Source organism: Mobula hypostoma, chromosome 12 (genome assembly GCF_963921235.1).
Source record: "Mobula hypostoma chromosome 12, sMobHyp1.1, whole genome shotgun sequence".
Taxonomy (NCBI): Eukaryota; Metazoa; Chordata; class Chondrichthyes; order Myliobatiformes; family Myliobatidae; genus Mobula; species Mobula hypostoma.
In genome coordinates this window covers 70,624,022-70,643,967 of record NC_086108.1, presented here as the reverse complement: position 1 = coordinate 70,643,967, position 19,946 = coordinate 70,624,022, and the positions used below count along the sequence as shown (strand labels likewise).

Genomic DNA, 19,946 nt, shown 5'->3' with positions numbered 1-19,946 from the left:
GTTTCTTTGTTTAAAATGTGGGGAATCGTGACTGGTTATTTCATGTTCCAAGCAGCATACTACACTTGAAAGTTCTTTTTAAAATCTTTATTAGTCCTTTAGTCTCACTTTTAGTCTTGTCTTTTGATCTAATTGGTTTCCTTTGATTTTAAAATATGCACTGCTTTACATTTAATTTAATCATTAAAACAAAGTTTTACTAGTATGTTTTGTAAAATGGCAAATTATACTGCAATTTGTATCACTTCCTCCCAGGATTCTACAGAGATCAAACAAAATGAAAGCTGCAGCCTTTACAGAAACTGGTACAGGTCGACCTTTAATCCGACTACCTGTAATCCAGTTCCTTTGATAATCCGCAATGATTTCAAATTTTCCACACAACTGTATTTTCAAATTTTCCAGGCCACCGTACCAATCTGCTGCACATTGTTTTGGTTGCGCTAGATCTCTTCACATGTTGGTGCATGCTTGTAAGCACAGACAGGTGATTCCTGCTTGTTTTCCTGCATTTATTAATATCATTTGTGTGAGGCGCGGCCACCCGGCACCCGCCTGTCTCACCCGCCATCTGGCACGCGCTGGGTTGGTCTTCCTTCTCGCGCGCCTGCTGGCAGTTGTGCACTACTCTCCGGTGGCGCCCCATTCTCTTCTGCCTACAACCTCAGATCAGACATGGTGACTCGCTGAATTTAAGCGTATTATTAAGCAGAGGAAAAGAAACTAACAAGGATTCCCTCAGTAACTGTGAGTGCAATGTAGTCTTTGGGGTAACTGCAAGTCTGTGTCTTTGCTATCGCTTAGCTTACGCTTGAGTGCTGGTAATAGGTGCGCTTTATTTCTTGCCGGTGGGGAGGGGGGATTGTTGCTTGCTGCCGCTTACGAGCGGGGGCGGTGGGGGATCGTAGGGGTTCTAACGTTTAACTGTCGTTCATCCTTTGGGGCATTCCTCTGTTTTCATAGATGGTTGCGAAGAAAAAGCATTACAGGATGTATATTGCAGCGGTCCCCAACCACCAGGCTGAGGACCGGTACTGGGCCGCAAAGCATGTGCTACCGGGCCGCGAGGAAATGATATGAGTCAGCTGCACCTTTCCTCATTCCCTGTCACGCACTGTTGAACTTGAACATAGGGTTGCCAACTGTCCCGTATTTGCCAGGACATCCCGTATATTGGGCTAAATTTGTTTGTCCCATACGGGACCGCCCTTGTCCCATATTTCCCCCACTAAGGTAGAGCATTCCTATGAAACCTTTCGTGCTGAAATGTCGTAAAGCGAAGAAGCAATTACCATTAATTTATATGGGAAAAATTTTGAGCGTTCCCAGACCCAAAAGATAACCTACCAAATAACACATAAAACCTAAAATAACTCTAACATATAGTAAAAGCATTAATGACATGATAAATACACAGCCTATATAAAGTAAAAATAATGTGTGTACAGTGTAGTCGGGAAGGTTAAGCCAAAACCAATTTGTGGAGCAAAAAAATCGGCACGTACGTGCATACCCACGTCACATATGCACACGTCACACATGTGCACACAGGTGCCCGCACAAGGCTTCATGGTCATGGTAGTCAAAATGCTGGTGAACACAGCAGGCCAGGCAACATCTAGGAAGAGGTACAGTCGACATTTTGGGCCGGGATCCTTCGTCAGGATTTGACTGCTACTTCTGTCCTTTATTTGGGTGTGAGAAAGTTGGCAACCCTAACTGTAAAAGACATATTGAGGTGAGTTTAACCTTAGTTGAACACCACCCCCCCGCCACCCCAGTCGGCTGGTCCGCAAGAATATTGTCAATATTGTGAAAAAGGTTGGGGACCCCTGGTATATTGTATACATTTCTCTGACATTAAATGAACCTTTGAATCCTTTGGTATTTTAAAGGTATGATGAGGCGGTTAACTATTGCTTAATGTGATCCTTCTATAATTCAGCATTTTCACTAATCTGGCACTCGTCAAGTTCCAATGGTGGCGGATTATAGAAGGTCGACCTGTACTTGCAGAACAAATAAATTAAGCATACTAGGCCCTTATTATCTGCTGACTTAGATGTCCACCATTCGTTACTGGCAGTGAGCAGATTAGATTAGATTATGAGGACACTCAGTCCTCGTTTATTGTCATTTAGAAATGCATTTAATAAAAAATGATACAGTGTTCCTCCAGAAAGATATCATAGAAACACAGGACAAACCAAGACTAAAACTGACAAAACCACATAATTATAACATACAGTTACAACAGTGCAGAGCAATACCGTAATTTGATAATGAGCAGACCATGGGCATGGTAAAAAAAACTCTCAAGTCCTGATAGCCCCATCATCTCACACAGATGGTAGAAGGGAGAAATTCTCTGTGCCATAAACCTCCAAGCGCCGCAAACTTGCCGATGCATTGGAAGCACCCGACCGCAGCTGACTCTGAGTCCGTCCAAAAACTGACCAACCCTCCGACACTGAGCACCATCTCTGCTGAGCGCTTCGACCCCGCCCCGGCCGCCGAGTAACAAGCAAAGCCGAGGACTCGGGGCCTTCCCCTCCAGAGATTCTGGATCACACAGTAGCAGCAGCAGCGAAACAGGCATTTCAGAAGTTTCTCCAGATGTTCCTCCGTGCTCTCACATCTGTCTCCATCAAATCAGGATTGTGCACGGCACCCTACTCCAGTTTCCTCCAGATCCCTCTCCTGTGGTGTCCAGTGAATCCTTTTTGCCATGGAATTTGATTGTATGATGCTGGCACAGGGTTAAATATCAGTTGGTGTATGGTTGGGAAAACTGTGGGTCAGGAAGATGCGTAGATTTATGGCTGGGGCCAAGATCACTGAGTGGATTTACAACCAGCGCTGGCGTCTAGAAAACCATTAGACCTTAGGATGTAGGAGCAGAATTAGGCTATTCAGCCCATGAGGTGCCATTCAATCATAGCCTATTTATTTTCTGACTCAACCCCATTCTCCTGTCTTTTTTCCATAACCTTTGACACCCTTATTAATTAACTACCTACTACCCAATGACTTGGTCTGCACAGCTGTCAGTGGCAATAAATTCATCCTCATTTCTGTCCTAAAAGGATGTCCTTCTATTCTGAGGCTGTATCTTCTGGTCCTAGACTTTCCCACTGTTGGAAATATCCTCTGCATGTACACTGTATCTAGGCCTTTCAATATTTGGTAGGTTTCAGTGAGATCTCTCCCCCCCCCATTCTTCTAAACTCATAAGTACAGCCCAGAACCATCAAATGTTTCTCTTGTCACACTAATACGTGTGTTTTTCAGCTTGTTCTTTGGAAACTCACCCGGCAGAAGGCAATGGCAAACCACTGCTGTAACTTGCCTCGTACGCGACTCCCCACTACTTCGGAGAGGCGTGGAGGGAAATCGTCCGCTAACCGGAGGAACTCCGGATGTGATGTACCTTTCCTTTCCTTTCCTTTCTGACAAACTGAGGCCAACCACAGTTGAAGCCTACCAGATAAAACCTCCATGGAAGTTGTTACATCCAGAGAAGAGGGTGACCTTTCTTTCTGCCTTCGTGTCTCAATACTTGTTTTTTTTTTTGCAATCTGTGGAAAATCCATGACCATGACAACTGAGTCCTTTATGTAATACAATGAGATCCAGGGTTGGTTCTGTTTGGCAAATTTCTTTTTGCCACTCACTACTTCACTGTGTATTTCATCCTCAACCTCAACCTCAGAAGAGCAACCTTTCTACACCAGAATAAAACGAGAGAATTTTTCACACACAATATTGTGCTTTTCTTGTGTTGTGGTCTCTTGAGTTAAAACTACTACAGAGAATCTGAAAGTACTAGGCTCTCAAAAACTTCTGGTTCCTGAGATGAATGATGTATGTTCATTGCATGTTGATTTTGTCTGTTAAACAGTTTGAATAAAAATATTTAAAAATATTGTTTAAATTTGTATTATTTAGGTAAAGTTGCTGCTGCAAATGCAGGCAAAGCACATCCTTTGGAGAAGAATAATGCGGAGAGCACACCAGTGATTGATGAGTCTAAAATGACAGCAGAACAACAGCTTGGACTGAAACAAGCAGAGGAAAGATTGGAGCGAGATTATATCTTTCGTTTGGAAAAAGTAAGGCATTTGCTATGAAAGTAGAATTAAACTATGATGGTGGTAAAATTTATTAAAATTGAAAATCAAGAATAAATAAATGTTGATTTTTGGGGAAGGATGGTTTTAAAGTTTAACATTTGGTAGGATTTTAAAAAGTATGATATTCTGTAATATGGTATCTTTGGTAAAAAGAAATATTAACATTCTGTGATTGCTAATTAACTGTCAAAACATATTTGTAAAGCAGGGTCAAAAACCGATATTTAGCATTATTTCTGATTGGGATTGTTTCTGAATTACTTTAGCAGAGAACTGGCATTGGCATGGTGAACCAATGTGCAATGTTTCTGAGCTTCCATGAGGATATCTTAACTTCTGATCAATTTATCCCCAATTAAACATGAACAACCAAAATTTGACCCAGTCAGGATCATGAGAGTCAAATCAATGCCAACATTTCTAGAATTTTGGCATGGTGTGTTACTACTCTATACAGATGTCAATTATTTTCAGCACAAAATAATCTGCAGATGCTGTGATCAAAGCAACACTTTCAGTATGCTGGATGAACTCAGCAGGTCGGGCAGCATCAGTTAGAAATGATGAGTTGACGTTTCAGGCCGGGACCCTTCGTCAGGACTGAAGAATGAAAGATGGGGAAGGATTTGAAGAATGCTTGTAGCTTCAGTTGAAAGACCAGTAATTTGAAAGACAAAGGGGTGGGGGAGGGGAAGCATTGACGTCATAGCCCTGAAAACAATGGGTGGTAGAAGAAGGAGGCGGAACCATGAGGGAGCTGGGGGAGGGGGTAGAGTGAAATAGGGATAGAGGAAGGGAGGGGGAGGGAATTACCAGAAGTTGGAGAATTCTATGTTCATACCAAGGGGCTGGAGACTACCTAGACGGTATATGAGGTGTTGCTCCTCCAACCTGAGTTTAGCCTCATCATGGCAGTAGAGGAGGCCATGTATGGACATATCTGAATGGGAATGGGAAGCAGGGTTGAAGTGGGTGGCTACCGGGAGATCCTGTCTGTTGTGGCGGACGGAGTGGAGGTGCTCGACGAAGCGGTCCCCCAATCTGCGTCAGGTTTCACTGATGTAGAGGAGGCCGCACCGGGAGCACCGGATGCAATAGATGACCCCAACAGACTCAAGTGAAGTGTTGTCTCACCTGGAAGGACTGTTTGGGGCCCTGAATGGTTGCAAGAGATGAGGTGTAGGGACAGCTGTAGCACTTACGCTTACAGGGATAAGTGTCAAGTGGGAGATCAGTGGGGATGGACGTGCGGATAAGGGAGTCGCAGAGGGACCGATCCCTGCAGAAAGCGGAGAGGGGTGGAGAGGGAAATATGTGCTTAGTGGTGGGGTCCAATTGAAGGTGGCGGGAGTTGCGGAGGATAATGTGCTGGATCCGGAGGCTTTTTTTCTCAATTATTTTCAATGTGCAAGACTGGTTGAATAATAGTCATTTTATCTTACAGACTTGCAAAACTATCAAAATGCTAGAATATTTATGAAAATTCTGGAAAACAATTAAAAATAAATTGATTTAAATCATCTGAATTCAATCATAGTATTATCTCAAATTATACTTTCCTTACTTTATATAGTTGTTCTTTACCTTCCAGATGAATTGGTCCAGTGGATGCATTAGGACTAACACTTACAGGTTTAGTGGGTATTTTTCCTAGCTTAAATCTAATTACCTGAGGAATGGTGATTAGCTGTTAATACTTCACCTTTGCTATGGAGTTCTAAGCTCCTGAACCATTATGTAGGTAAAAGTTGGCAGTTCCAACTTCCAGCATGTCAAACAGAAGATTCAGGCCAATATTTTAGTGTTTCGTGAGGTTGTGTTTCTTTTCATACACCACAGAATTTTGAATTGCATAAGCAGAGAACTGACACGGTGAGCCATTGTACAATGGTTCTGAGCCTTGTTGATTGTGGTGAGGGCTGGATCTTTCATATGATAGATTAAAAATACTTGCCATAAAATATTCTTTATGTGATAGTAATCTATTATGCAGAATATATGTTGACAACAACAAGGAATTGACGAAGGTGAGGTGTCCCCAGCAAACCGGCTGTTGCTTAGCAATGTCAAGTTACTCAGTTAAAGAACAGAGAAAATGGACCACATTAACTTCTCTCAATTAAGAGAAAGATAATTTTTCCATAATAAAGAAGGGATTGTTACATACAAATTGTATGTATGTTAGCAGTCACAGTCACTTATAGTAGTATTCAGCTTTATTGCCAAGTAATTTACTCAATCATCTCAATCTCATCAACAAAAGTCCTGTTACCATATTCAATCTTTATTATTTGATATGAGCTGATACTAAGCTATTTTTGTCTATGTTTTGTTTTGTAGCGTTCACCAGAATATCCTTCATGTCAGTACCTATGCAAACTTTGCCTGGTTCACATTGAAAATATCCAGGGAGCTCATAAACATATAAAGGAGAAACGACATAAGAAAAATATTACCGTAAGTACTTTTTGTACATTGAATATTTGTCACTTTCATTGTAATGTTTACTTGTTCGGAACTTAAGAATTGTGTTAAGTACTTCTCAAAATTAGTGAACCTTTTTAAGTCATTCATAGGCATGTTATTTTGTCAAATAAAGCAATTTATTTTAGGAATAAATTCTTTTTTTTCTGACCTCTGGCTTTAGGAAAAGCAAGAAGAGAATGAACTTCGCAACATAAAACCACCAACACCTGAACATTTGGCTGCTCTGACTTCTGCTGTGTTACAAGCTGCACAGCAAGAAGGGATTTCTGATGAGGATTACCAAATCCGGAAAAATATTGTGAATGAAATGGAAGAAATTATTCAGCACCATTTACCAGGTGTGCTTTACTTTCATTCACCAAATTATCACCAATAAAGCAAAGGGAAAATGCCCACTGTATATCAACGGACATTATTAAATTTGAATTCACAGAACTCTGATTTGTAATATATGTTTTTATCATAGATTAAGCGAGGACATCCAGGGAAGAGATTGTCTAGAGGTTGATAATATCCTTGTTTACATTAAAAAGCACACGCCAAACGTGTAAATTTGAAAAAGAGAGATAATTATACTTTGTTAATTAAAATGAATTCAAGTAAGCTGGGAGAAGAGAAGTTCCATTGGGAATCACCAAGATTAGTAAAGGTTTACTGCTAAGTTTCATGACTGTAGCAGTTATTCAAATCTAAGAAGCAGAGGATCCAATCAATCATCATGGTAGGATTATATCTGGTGCTTGTAATAAGAGTGAGGTTATATGCTAATTGGCAATAAATTGAAGTAAGCCAAGATGTCAAGTTTTGTTTCAAAATGTGAAAGGTAATCTCTAGAAGTTATGAGGTGCTGTTTATTAAAAAGTATCACAAGGAGCAATCACTAGAGGATTGGCTCACTTTGTACAAGAAACAAGAGAAGTTCTTAAGTTTTACAAGTGTCCTTCATTTTAGCATCAGTGTGCTACAAGTATAGAAGGAACATCAAAGCTCCAAAGTGTTCAGTTAAAGGTAAATCAGATGAACTAAGCCTGTTGTTTGTATTTTGTTTTACAGATTGTTCACTTAGGTTGTATGGTTCATGTCTTACAAGATTTGCTTTCAAAACCAGTGACATCAACGTTGATGTGAAATTCCCCTCTCATGTATGTGATGCTAAATATTTCCAATAATATTTTTCAATGTGTGGAAAAATGATCATTTAATCAATATATTCTGAATGCATGATGTTACTATTTTAACCAGCATTGTGGACCACAGAACTGTAGTTCCTTGTCTTCAATCCCAGCATCTATACTCATCTAAAATTAATAGTTGTTTCTAAAATGCTTTTGTTTTTTCATCCACGATTGGTAAAAAAGTCACAAAACAACATAATCTCTCCCAAAGACATTCACAGTCGAACATAGCAGGCAGAAGAGGAATTTGACTTGTTTTTGGAAGTTTTTTTCATGCCTCTAATCTCAATTCTTTTCTTTGAGGGCATGGAACAGAGACATCTTGCCTATCAAACAGACGTGGAAGTAAAAGGAAGTGTGCAATTATGCTGATAAAGGACTTTGTGTTTAAGAATCTATGAAATCTTTTAAGAAGTCTGGATTTCAAGACTCAAATACATTTATTATCAAAGAACGTACGAATTATACAACATTGAGCTTGTTCACAGTTAACCACAAAGCAAGAAACCAGAAAGAACCAAATTTAAAGGGGAAAAAAAAGAATAAAAATAAAAGACAACACTTGATGTGCAAGATTCAGTACAGATCCAAAACTTATGCATCCCAGGAAATCAAAGACAACATTTCTTTCAAGATCCACATTTTGTATTATAGAATTGTTTTAAATGCTGTTTTGGTTCTTTCTTTCTGTTCATTGTGAAAATTAAGTTTTGTTTATGATTGTTTCTGTTTCAGTTGAATCAGCCTGATGTTTTGATACAAGTTCTGGACATTATTAAAGAGAGCTGTAAGTTTTCTGACTGACTTTGATGATTTTAAAGCTTGACTATTGTAAACGCCTATGGCTTTATTGCAAGCATTGGGTGATCTCACAAAGTGAGTCCCAGTTCTGAGATGTTATTGTCAACAGCAAATCCCATCACACCACTGAAACTTAAATTCATGCAGTTAAGCGAAATCGTTGCAACAGTAATGTTGCTCGTATTTTCGGAAAGGGAGTCCTTATCTTAACTCCATGTGATATCTGATCCATACAATGTGTCTGACTTTTAACTGTTACCACCTGAATATTAAGACAGTTTAGAAGTGTAAAAGAAAAATCTTAAAATAAATTATTAAAGAAAATGTTTTTACAACTCAAATATATTTTTTTAAAAAGCATAAATGCTTCCAAATGATTTTTATACATGATGTTTCAGCGTGTTTTTTAAATTTAAGTTACCATTTGAGAAAAGAAGGATGTGATGTGATAAATTGCTGTTGTTTAGTTTCTGAAAAATAACTTACCATGGGGGGGGGAACAAATTTGCCTCATTTGAAATAATACCAATTAATGTGCTTTGTGTTTCAGGCAGGGTAAGTTTACACACACTTGTGAAATAACATTTTGATCTTTAGTTGGACAATATAGAGAATTGGCTTCTTATAGAAACAGCAGAAGCCTTGGGAGCAGATGATTTCAAATGCGTATTAGATTTAGAAAATACTAATTCAGAATACAACACATAATAATTTGTGCTGAGCTTTGTTTGACAAAGAAAAAGTACATTTGGAGATAAAGCCTTCAGATCGAGAACAGAACCCATGATCTGAAATGCTGAGCTGCCTGCATTAGGCATTGAGGAAATAAGTACCACTTCTAGGCCAATATCCTCAGCAATGAAGTCCCATCAAAATTCATTTGGCTGTTCTGAGCAGGCAAAGTAACTTTGAAGCCTGATTGAAACAAATGCTCTGTTCTGAGCTCTGTGCTGGAAAGATGCCAGGTTGACATGAGTAATGATAAAAGGATGTTGTTAAAGCCCCGAAGAAATGCAACACTCTCAGTGACTCCTTGAAACCTCTGGCACATGACCATAGTGAAGACTGAACATTTGAGATGCTACCGTGGACCTCAAAGACAAACAAAGAGAATATCTAAAGGCCTTGGCCAAGGACAGAAAGAGTGAACCATTTCATTAACTACTAACATATCTGCCCTGTGAATCACCGCATAACACTATTTATGGATGAGTCTGTTGTTCCCACATTGGCCTCATTAGATACCTCAGAACCCATAAAACTAAAGAAGTTAGTCATCCTCTATCCCAAGGAAATAACAGAAAAGAAGAATTTAAAAAATGTTAATTATAAGTCTTTGTTTGAGAAATTACTTACTGGATAGATGATCAATGAAGTTTTTTGAAAACCAATATATAAAGATTGATCCACCATCAATGTATCATATTTGTCAGTTAAAGTTAACTTCAAATGTTTAGCAGAATATCTACTCTGAGTGTTGCACACATATCAGCAATAATAATAGTAGGATTTTAACCTTAATTATTTGTTACTTCTCTAATTCAGACAGATTGTTCTTGCAGTTATCTTTAAAATATTTTATGTTACCTTCTAGCTTTATATTCAGATGTCGAGTCCGATTTCCATGCCAAAGTTCCAATTATATGCTGTAGAGATATAAAAAGGTTTGTGTTAACTGCTGTTACATGAAATATTAATTATACAACTTAATGTTTGCTGAAGCTTCTTGCTTGATATTTTAAATATATGGAAGATACCATTTAATTGACTTTATGGAGCGAAGAATGACCTGTAGGGATCTAAATTTCAACTGTCCATTCAGATAAAAAGTTTTCGATCATCAGTTTCCTCTTGTGGCCCAGTGAGCTAATCTCATCTTCCCATATTTACTCATAGCCTTCCAAACCTGTCTTACGGATGTACCTATCCAGCTAATGTGCCTGGGACAAACACTATTTCTGGTAGCTTATTCCAAATACACAACACCCTTTGTATGAAGAAACTGTCCCAGATGTTCTTTTTAAGTTTCTTGGCTCTGGTCTTAAACCTATCTCCTCTTGTTTTTCGCACTCCTTCCATAGAGATTTTTTAAAAATATGCTTTCACTCTATGTAGGCCTTTCATGACCTTATTTAGCCAGAGAATGGTTAATCTGTGGAATTTGTTGCCATAGGTGGCTATGTAGGCCAAGCCATTAGGTATGTCTAAGGCAGAGTTTGATAGATTCTTGATTAGTCAGGGCATGAAGGGATATGGAAGACAGCAGGAGATTGGGGCTGAGACGGAAATGGATCAGCCATGGGTGGAATGGCAGAGCAGACTCGATGGGCCAATTGGCTCAATTCTGCTGCTATATCTTACGGTCTTATTTATGTGTTAGGCCAGTCCTCAATCTCCTGAATAAAGTACTAGTCTACACAACTTTTCTTTGTAACTCAGGTGCTCAAATCCAGACAACATCCTGGTAAATGTTTTCTGCGGTCTTTCTAGTTTAATAACATTCTTGTGTCCACAGTCCCGAGAAGACGCCAGATTGTTTGCAGGGAGGGAGAGTTTAAAGGAAGTGAGCAGTGAAGGGGCAGTTGGCATATTGGATTGTGAATTATTTGGCATTTCGCGAGGACCAATAAAAAAAAATCTTAGGTTTAAAGTGAGTGGCCATTGTGCGAGTGTGCCAGTGTTGGAGTTGGGAGGTGAGGCTTTGGTTCATCAAGACTTTGGTGAGGAAAGCCTAGACCATAGGTAGATTTTTTTTTTTAATTATTCATTTCTTTCTTTTTTTTGTTATTGCACGTTTAGAGCAGTGGGAGTGCCAGACAGGATACTGGAATGCTCCTCTTGAAGGATGTGGGAAGGCGGGCAGACCCCTAGTGTCCCTGATAACTATACCCTCAAGAAGTGCATCAAGTTGCAGCTTTTAACAATCCACAGTAGGGAGCTGGCGCTGGAACTGGATGAACTCCGGATCATTCAGGAGGCTGAGGGATTGATAGACAGTACTTAAAGAGAGGTAGTTACACCCAAGGTGCAGGGCACAGGTAAGCAGGTGACTATCAGGAGCGGAAAAGGAATTACATTGCAAGCAGTATTGTAGGAAAGGTGAATGAACTTCGAGGATGGATCAGTACGTAGAATTGACATTGTAGCCATTGCTGAGACTTGGTTGCAGGAGGGGCAGGGCTGGCAGCTCAATGTTCCTTGGTTCTGTTGTTTTACATGTGATTGAGTGGGAGGGATGGCATTACTAAACAGAGAAGTGTTCATGGCAGTGCTCAGACAGAACAGACTAGAGAGCTTGTCCAGTGAGGCTTTCTTGTTAGTAATGAGGAATAAGAAAGATATGCCCATGTTAATGGGATTATATTATAGATCACACTACAGTCTGTGGGATTTAGAGGAGCAAATTTATAGAGACATCGCAGACTGTTGCAAGAAACAGAAGGTTGTGATAGTGGCACACACAAAATGGTGGAGGAACTTCGCAGGCCAGGCAGCATCTATGGAAAAGAGTACAGTTGACATTTTGGGCCCGAAGAGTCTCGGCCCGCAACGTCGACTGTACTCTTTTCCATAGATGCTGATTGGCCTGCTGAGTTCCTCCAGTATTTTGTGTGTGTTGCTTGGATTTCCAGCATTTGTAGATTCTCTCTTCTTTGAGGTTATGGTAGTAGGTGATTTTACGTTCACATATTGATTTGGACTCCCATACTGTAAAAGGACTGGATGGGGTAAAGTTTGTCAAATGTGTTCAGGAAGGTTTCCTTAATCAGTACATAGAAGTCCCAACTACAGAGAATGTAATTCTAGATTTCCTATGAAGGAATGAGACAGGGCAGGTGACTGAAGTATGTGTAGGGGAACGTTTTGCATCTAGTGATCATAATGCTATTAGTTTCAAGATAATTATGGAAAAGGATCGGTCTGGTCCTCAGATTGAGATTCTAAATTGGAGAAAGACCTATTTTGATGGCGTCAGAAAGTATCTGGCAGATGTGGATTGGGGCAAGTTGTCTTCTGGCTAAGATGTACTTGGTAGGTGGGAGGCCTTCAAAAGTGAAATTTTGGGAGTTTGTATATTCCCGTCAGAATAAAAGGCAAGGGTAACAAGTTTAGGGAGCCTTGGTTTTCGAGAGATATTGAGGCTCTGGTTAAGAAAAGAAGGTGGTGATAGCAAGTATAGGCAAGCATGAACAAATTAGGTACTTGAAGTTAATAAAAAATGCAAGAGAACACTTAATCAGGAAAGCAAAAAGGAGACGTGAGGTTGCTGTAGCAAACAAAGTGAAGGAGAATCCTGAGACTTCTACAGGTATATTAAGAACAAAAGGATAGTGAGGGATAAAAATGGTTCTTTGGAAGATCAGAGTGGTAATCTTTGCGTGGAGCTGAAAGAGATGGGGGAGATCTTAAATGGAATTTTTGCATCTGTATTTACTCTGGAGATGGACACAGAGTCTATTGATGCGAAGCAATACAGCATTGAGGTCATGAACCCTATATGGATTACAGAGGAGGAGGTGCTTGCTGTCTTGAAGCAAATTAGGATGGATAAATCCTCAGGGCCTGACAATGTGTTTGCTCAGACCCTTAGGAAAGCTAGTGCAGAAATTGCAGGGGCTCTAAGAATAGACCAGGAAATTATAGGCCGGTGAGCCTGACATCAGTAGCGGGAAAGATATTGGAAGGTATTCTGAGGGACCAGGTTGATAAGTATTTGGATAGCCAGAGATTGATTAAGGATAGTCAATGTTGCTTTGTGCATGGTAAGTCCTGTTTAACCATGCTTTTAGAGTTTTTTTGAGGAAGTTACCAGGAAAGCTGATGAAGTTGAGGCAGTGGATGTCATCTATATGGACTTTAGCGAGGCCTTTGATGAGGTCCCATTAGGAGGTTGGTCAAGAAGGTTCAGTTGCTTGGCATTCAAGAAAAGGTAGTAAATTGGATTAGATATTGGCTTTGTGGAAGAAGCCAGAGAGCAGTAGTGGATGGTTGCCTCTCTGACAGGAAGCCTGTGATTAGTAGAGTGCCGCAGGGATCGATTCTGATCCATTATTATTTGTTGTCTATATTAGTGATTTGGATGATAATGTGGTAAACTGGATCAGCACATTTGCAGATGACATCAGAGTTTGGGGTGTAGTGGACAATGAGGAAGACTTTCAAAGCTTACAGCAGCATCTAGACTGGCTGGTAAAATGGGCTGAAAATTGGCGGATGGAATTTAATGCAGACAAGGTTGAGGTGTTGCACTTTGGGAAGGATAACCTGGGTGGATTTTACACAGTGAGCAGTGGGGCACTGAGGAGTGTGGTAGAGCAGAGGGCTCTGGGAATACCGTCCACAATTCCTTGAAAGTGGCGTCACAAGTAGAGAGGGTTGTGAAGAAAGCTTTTGGCACATTGACCTTCCTGTATTGAGTACTGGAGTTAGGATGTTATGTTGAAATTGTATAAGACGTTGGTGATGCCTAATTTGGAGTATTGTGTGTAGTTCTGGTCACCTGCCTACAGGAGAGATTGAAATAAGATTGAAAGACTGCAGCAAGAATTTACAAGAATGTTTCCAGGACTTGAGGTCCTGAGGTATAGGGAAAGGGGTTGGACTTTAAAGGTGAGGACTTTATTCCCTAGAATGTAGAGGATTGAGGGGAGAATTGATAGAGATGTACAAAACTATGAGAGGTATGGACAAGGTAAATGCAAGCAGGCTTTCACTGAGGTTGGCTGACACTAGATAAGGGTTAAGGGTGAAAGATGTAATGTTTAAGGGTAACATGAAGAGGGAATGTCTTCACTCAGAGGGTGCTGAGTGTATAAAATAAGCTGCCAGGGCAAGTGGTGGCTGCATGGTTGATTTCAACATTTGAGAGAAATTTGGATAGTTACATGGATGAGAGGTGTATGAAGGGCTGTGGTCTGGCTGCAGATCAATAGAACTAGGCAGATTAATGTTTCAGTGCTAGCTAGGTGTGCCAAAGGGCTTGTTTCTGTGCTGCTGTGTTCTATGACTCTATGACAATGTAACCAAAATACACACAATACTCTTACGTGTAGTTTCACCAGCTTCTTTTATAATTACAATATAACTTCCTATCTCTATACTCATTGTCCTGACTGATGACAGCCTTTCGACCTGTGAGGCAGTTTTTCAACAAACTATGCATTTGCACTGCTAAATCCTCTCTGGGGCCCTACCCTGGATGAACACCAAAATGCACATTGTATTTATCTGGATTGACAGCCAGTTACCAATCCCCAGCCTACCTATCTAGCTGACCAAGATCCCCTTGTAATTTTTCATAATTTTCTACACAATCTACAGCACTACCTATTTTAGTATAATTCGCAAACTACCATGCCTTACACATTCACATCAAGTTGTCTATATAAATTACAAACAACAAAATTCCAGCACCAGCTCCTGTAGAACACTGCTAGACACAGGCCTCCAATCTGAGAGCCATCACCCTCTGCTTCTTACAACTGAGCCAATAAGAATCCAGTTGGCCAGCTCCCCCTGGATCCCATGCAATCTCACTTTTCAAAATAGCCTGTCATGAAGGACCTTGCTAAACTGTATAGAGACAATGTCCACTACCCTACTATCACATTGGTTACCCCCTCACATGTTCTTTCAGATGTAAAATAAACATACCAGACTGAAGGAGGACAGGAAAGTTCCAGTTTCCTGGATTACATTTATTCACGAATCAAAACAATGAAAGGAAATTATCTTATGAATCAAATGCTAGTTTTGAGACTTTGTAGCAGTCAAAATGTGCACATAATTTTCAATATGCCATCAGTGGCTATACTTTAGAAGTTCTTCATTAGCAGTAAAATACTTTGGGACCACTTGCAGTTTTGAATGTTCTAAATTAATCTAGATCCTTTCTGTTGTAGTTATCAGATCCCTTTTTTGCATGTTTACCCCAATGCTCCAAATTACAACCCTATTGTAAGCTGTGAAAACATATTTCTTCTCTAACCTTCATTAAATGCTTATTTATAGGAATGAGATTCAGATAATAGATTGCAATTTTCCAAACCAGAGCTCTCTCCATATACTATTACTGTAACTGATCTCCTGTTGCACACACAAAATGCTGGTGGAACGCAGCAGGCCAGGCAGCATCTATAGGAAGAGGTACAGTCGATGTTTCGGGCCGAGACCCTTCGTCAGGCATGTACATACTTTGATACCTGATCAAGGGTCTCAGCCTGAAACGCCGACTGTACCTCTTCCTATAGATGTTGCCTGGCCTGCTGTGTTCCACCGGCATTTTGTGTGTGTTGCTTGAATTTCCAGCATCTGCAGATTTCTTCGTGTTTGTGTGATCTACTGTCAGCTGTTTTTCTTTTTTCTCCAAATTTGCAAACTAGGTAGCAAATCTACTAACTAGAAAAAATGGACAAATGCAAAAAAAAAAGTTTGTTCTTTTAAATGCAGTACCTGTAGAAAGTACTTACACACTTTGTTCTCTTCAACTGCAGTGGACTGATTTGTAAAGTTAGTGCAGGGAATGATATGGCCTGCCTTACTACAAATCTCTTGGCAACACTGGTTAAACTGGAGCCGCGACTGATCCCACTGGTTTTAGCCTTTCGGTGTTGGGCAAGAGTGAGTATTTTCGTTTTCTGCAAACTATTGATCTAAATAATAGAAGTGAAAATTAGAATTTAAAGTAAAAAGAAAGTTGTGAACTGAATCTTTATTGAAGGGTTTCACAATAAAAGTATTTCTGTTATTAAAGGTTAAAGGTTACAGATAAGTCAGCCAAGTAGTTCAGGTTAAAACTTTCACTCTGGAATTAGTTACTGAAAATGAATTTGCAGGAAAGTAAAAGTTATGATGATTACTTGTCTTAAATTCCATACCTGAATTGTAATACAATATTGTACTAAAAATAATACAAAATCTGAAAACTGAAATGGAATTCCTGACTTGTGCTACAGAATATTAACAAGAGAGAGTGGCTTTTTTCAGCATACTTAGATTGTGCTGAGCAGTCTTTTAAAGTTGCCTCTTCACTACTATATTTCTAAAAAGGAACTATCTCTGACTTGCAAATTCTAGGAATAGCTTTTGTCATCCTCTTACTGCCTTGTTATGAGTTACCCAGGCATTCATCCTTGGCCTTGTCCACCTCTTCATTGGTATGTTGTCCTTTGGTAATTCTATCCAGACACAGTTAGTTCTGCAATATGATGCAATAGTTACATTCCTAAGAAGCTTGGCTTTATAGAAAGTTGTGTAATGCAAATTGTGTTCCCTAATCTGTCAATTGCTTTATAACCAGATTGCATTATGGAAACTCATGTTGTTGCAAAACTAACTGTTACTGATTCAGCTCCCACTGAATTACTGATGACCCTAAATCTCTATCACCTCTCTGGAGCCCTTTATTGATGATGTATTTTAAACCAAATGGCCTAGTAGCTCATCTTGGATGAGACATAGAGCTGTTTGGCTAAACACTGAAATGATCCAATATCTATTATGGCATCTACAGCTTTATCATTGGCTCTTTTGGCATCTGTAGTTAGACTTCATGTTTCACTCTAAATAATCTTAGTTTATTAAACTCAGTTGTGCTTATTCAGTTCTGTATGAGATCCATTATACTGTGCTTTCCTGACCACATTTAAAATCCAAAATTCCACCATTGCTTAAACCCTTTTGAAATATCCCTGAGACCAGGATTTTTCTGCTCCTGGTTCTTGTGCTTTCCTCCTCCTCTTGCCCAGACATTGAAGACATGCTTTCAATTTAATTTTGCTGTCCTAAGTTTCATAGGAATGTAAATATTGCATCATATTGCAGAACTGCCTGTGGCTGGATAGAATTGTCAAAGGGCAACAAACAAATGAAGAAGCTTGTAACACACTCTTGCAACACACACAAATGCTGGAGGAACTCAGCAGGTCAGGCAGCATCTATGGAAATGGTCCTTCATCTTGTCTTGGGTCTGAAACGTGGACTTTCCATTGATGCCACCTGACCTGCTCAGTTCCTCCAGCAGTTTGTGTGTGTGGCTTTGGATTTCCAGTACCTGCAGGATCTCTTGTGTACTAATCTCTTTTCACACTTGCCATTTTTCTGATCTTGGTTCTTGTGCTTTCTTCCTCCTTTTGCCCAGATGTTGAAGATGTGCTTTCAATTTCATTTTGCTGTCAGATGCTTCCTCCGAGTATCTTTTGCCTTGCAATTTCCCTGTGTTTTTAGATCTTCTTTAGAACCCATCTCTTTGACTAAGTTTTTTGTAACCTCTTTTGCTTTCCTTAAATTTCAATGAGATGGCTTAACCTCATGATTTATAGGTCACGTATAAATGTTGTTGTCCAACATTTAACTTTTATCAGCATTTTTAAGGAGTTGGAACAATATTTTTGTCCGATTTATGAAATAATTTATATTGTATTATACTGTAACTACAGTTAACTATTTAAGGTTTGTAATACCTTTTGATTTTAGATTTGTCATATAGATTGCCAAGCAGAAGGTGGCATTCCTTCATATTCATTTACATTGATGGTAATCTTCTTTCTTCAACAAAGACAAGAGCCTCTTTTACCTGCTTACTTGGGCTCATGGGTGAGAATTAATAATATTTTTTTCTTTGAGAAGAGAGCTTACTCTTTTGTTTTCCTTGATATCCATATGTAACTTCAATAGTCTAGTTTCATTTATTATCAGAGAAATGTATACAATATACATCCTGAAAATCTTGATCTTCGCAGACATCCACGAAAACAGAAGAGTGCCCCAAAGGATGAGTGATGGTTAAAATGTTAGAACCCCTCCCCCCCACTTCCACATCCCCACACACAAACAACAACAAAGCAACAACCCTCCCCCACCTACTTCAGCAAAAAAAATCAGCAACCTCCACCCACTAAGCATGCAATAGCAAAGTCCCCAATAAAGACCATGATCTACAGTACAACAAAAACTAAGCGTTCATCTGACAATTTGGCATTCCACAGTGTCTCCCCTCCCCCTCCCCCTCTCCCTAAAAAGAAGGAAAAAGAGGTGTCCCCTTTCGCAGGGAGACTTAATAAAACAACTTCCTGATTTGCAATGATAAAGTCTGTCACACCATTCTTTTTGAGGTCTCTGACCCAAGTATCAGCAACAAACTCTCTTTCATCAATGAGACAGAGGGTGAGAGCAAGAGCATGCAGTTTAGGGAGAACAGAGCCTCTGACAGCTGATCCACTGCTCTCGATGTTTTGTTTTCTCCTGCAACACTTCAGTCAGCGGCACTAGCATAGAATTAACCCATCCACAGGACCGCGAAACCTTGAAACCCTGAAGGTGCACTTGTCCTCTAGGCTGTGTCCTTGGGATTTCAAAAAGTGGGGATCCCAGGGGTCATGAGCCCCTGGGAGCGGGTCCCACCACCACAAAGAGCCAAAGTCTGAGTGTAACTCTGGGTCCCCGTCTTCAATAGAACCCCATCCACCCGGAAAGGAAAAAGAGAGACATCAAGGTAGAAATTGAGCTGTTTCCACAGATGAGCTTGAAGGAGTTGCTATTGGACACCATCGTAGCTCCACCCCACTTGGCTCAGTTATTTAAATGTGATGGAAATATCAATTCTCATGGCTACTCCTGGCACGAAAACTATCTACATTTCTCTATTTACTTCTGTAAAGTATCTATCAGTATTCATTGTGCAAGTGTTATATTTATTTACTGTATGTTCCATAATCTATGCTGTCAGTTTGATTTTTGAGATAATGCAGGAGTTTTATATTATTATCTTCCACGAATTAGATTGAAGGCTTTGACTTGAAAAAGATCGATGAGTATTACCTGAAGGGAATACAAAATGATGAATATGTTTTGTGGGAACACAGACCAGCAGGTTCTGGAGAATCAAAAAGCATAAACAGTGGAGATGGAAAAAGCTTAAATAAAATCGATCACAGAAAATGTAACAGAAAGATGGAAAGCAGTGAATCCAATGCCCAAAATAGTTCACTGAAGGAAAAACAAGGCAGAGTAAGTGCAGTACTGTTTTTTTGTGTTTTAATAGTTTTCCTTTTATAATTAATATTCTGTAATACTGCTTAGGTTTTTGGTACTTCTGTTTTTGCTTGCAATACAGACTGAAATGATTTTGCTCATCGAGTCCATGACATTTCTGCAGAACTCATCAGTTTTATCGCCTTTGCTACTAAATTCCACTCTGCCCTCAAAGTCAGTTGGACTATTTCTGATACTTCTCTCTCTTTCTGGATCTCTCCATCTCTGAGGAGACAAACTATCCACCGATCTGTATTATAAACCTACTGACTCCCATAGACACCTTGACTACACCTCCTCCCAACCTGTCTCCTATGAA

General features: G+C 39.7%; 1 protein-coding gene across 3 annotated transcripts in view; it reads left to right on the top strand.

Moving 5' to 3' along the window:
- LOC134354903 (terminal uridylyltransferase 4-like) overlaps positions 1-19,946 on the top strand; it is a 72,344-nt gene that overhangs the window by 17,052 nt on the left and 35,346 nt on the right. For all 3 annotated transcript variants that reach the window (XM_063064363.1, XM_063064362.1, XM_063064364.1), the window contains 9 exons: positions 3,949-4,112; positions 6,474-6,590; positions 6,781-6,958; positions 7,674-7,762; positions 8,531-8,582; positions 10,191-10,260; positions 16,090-16,216; positions 18,071-18,190; positions 19,376-19,603. In XM_063064363.1, coding sequence (XP_062920433.1) covers positions 3,949-4,112; positions 6,474-6,590; positions 6,781-6,958; positions 7,674-7,762; positions 8,531-8,582; positions 10,191-10,260; positions 16,090-16,216; positions 18,071-18,190; positions 19,376-19,603 — 1,145 coding nt within the window. The remainder of the gene's footprint in view (positions 1-3,948; positions 4,113-6,473; positions 6,591-6,780; positions 6,959-7,673; positions 7,763-8,530; positions 8,583-10,190; positions 10,261-16,089; positions 16,217-18,070; positions 18,191-19,375; positions 19,604-19,946) is intronic.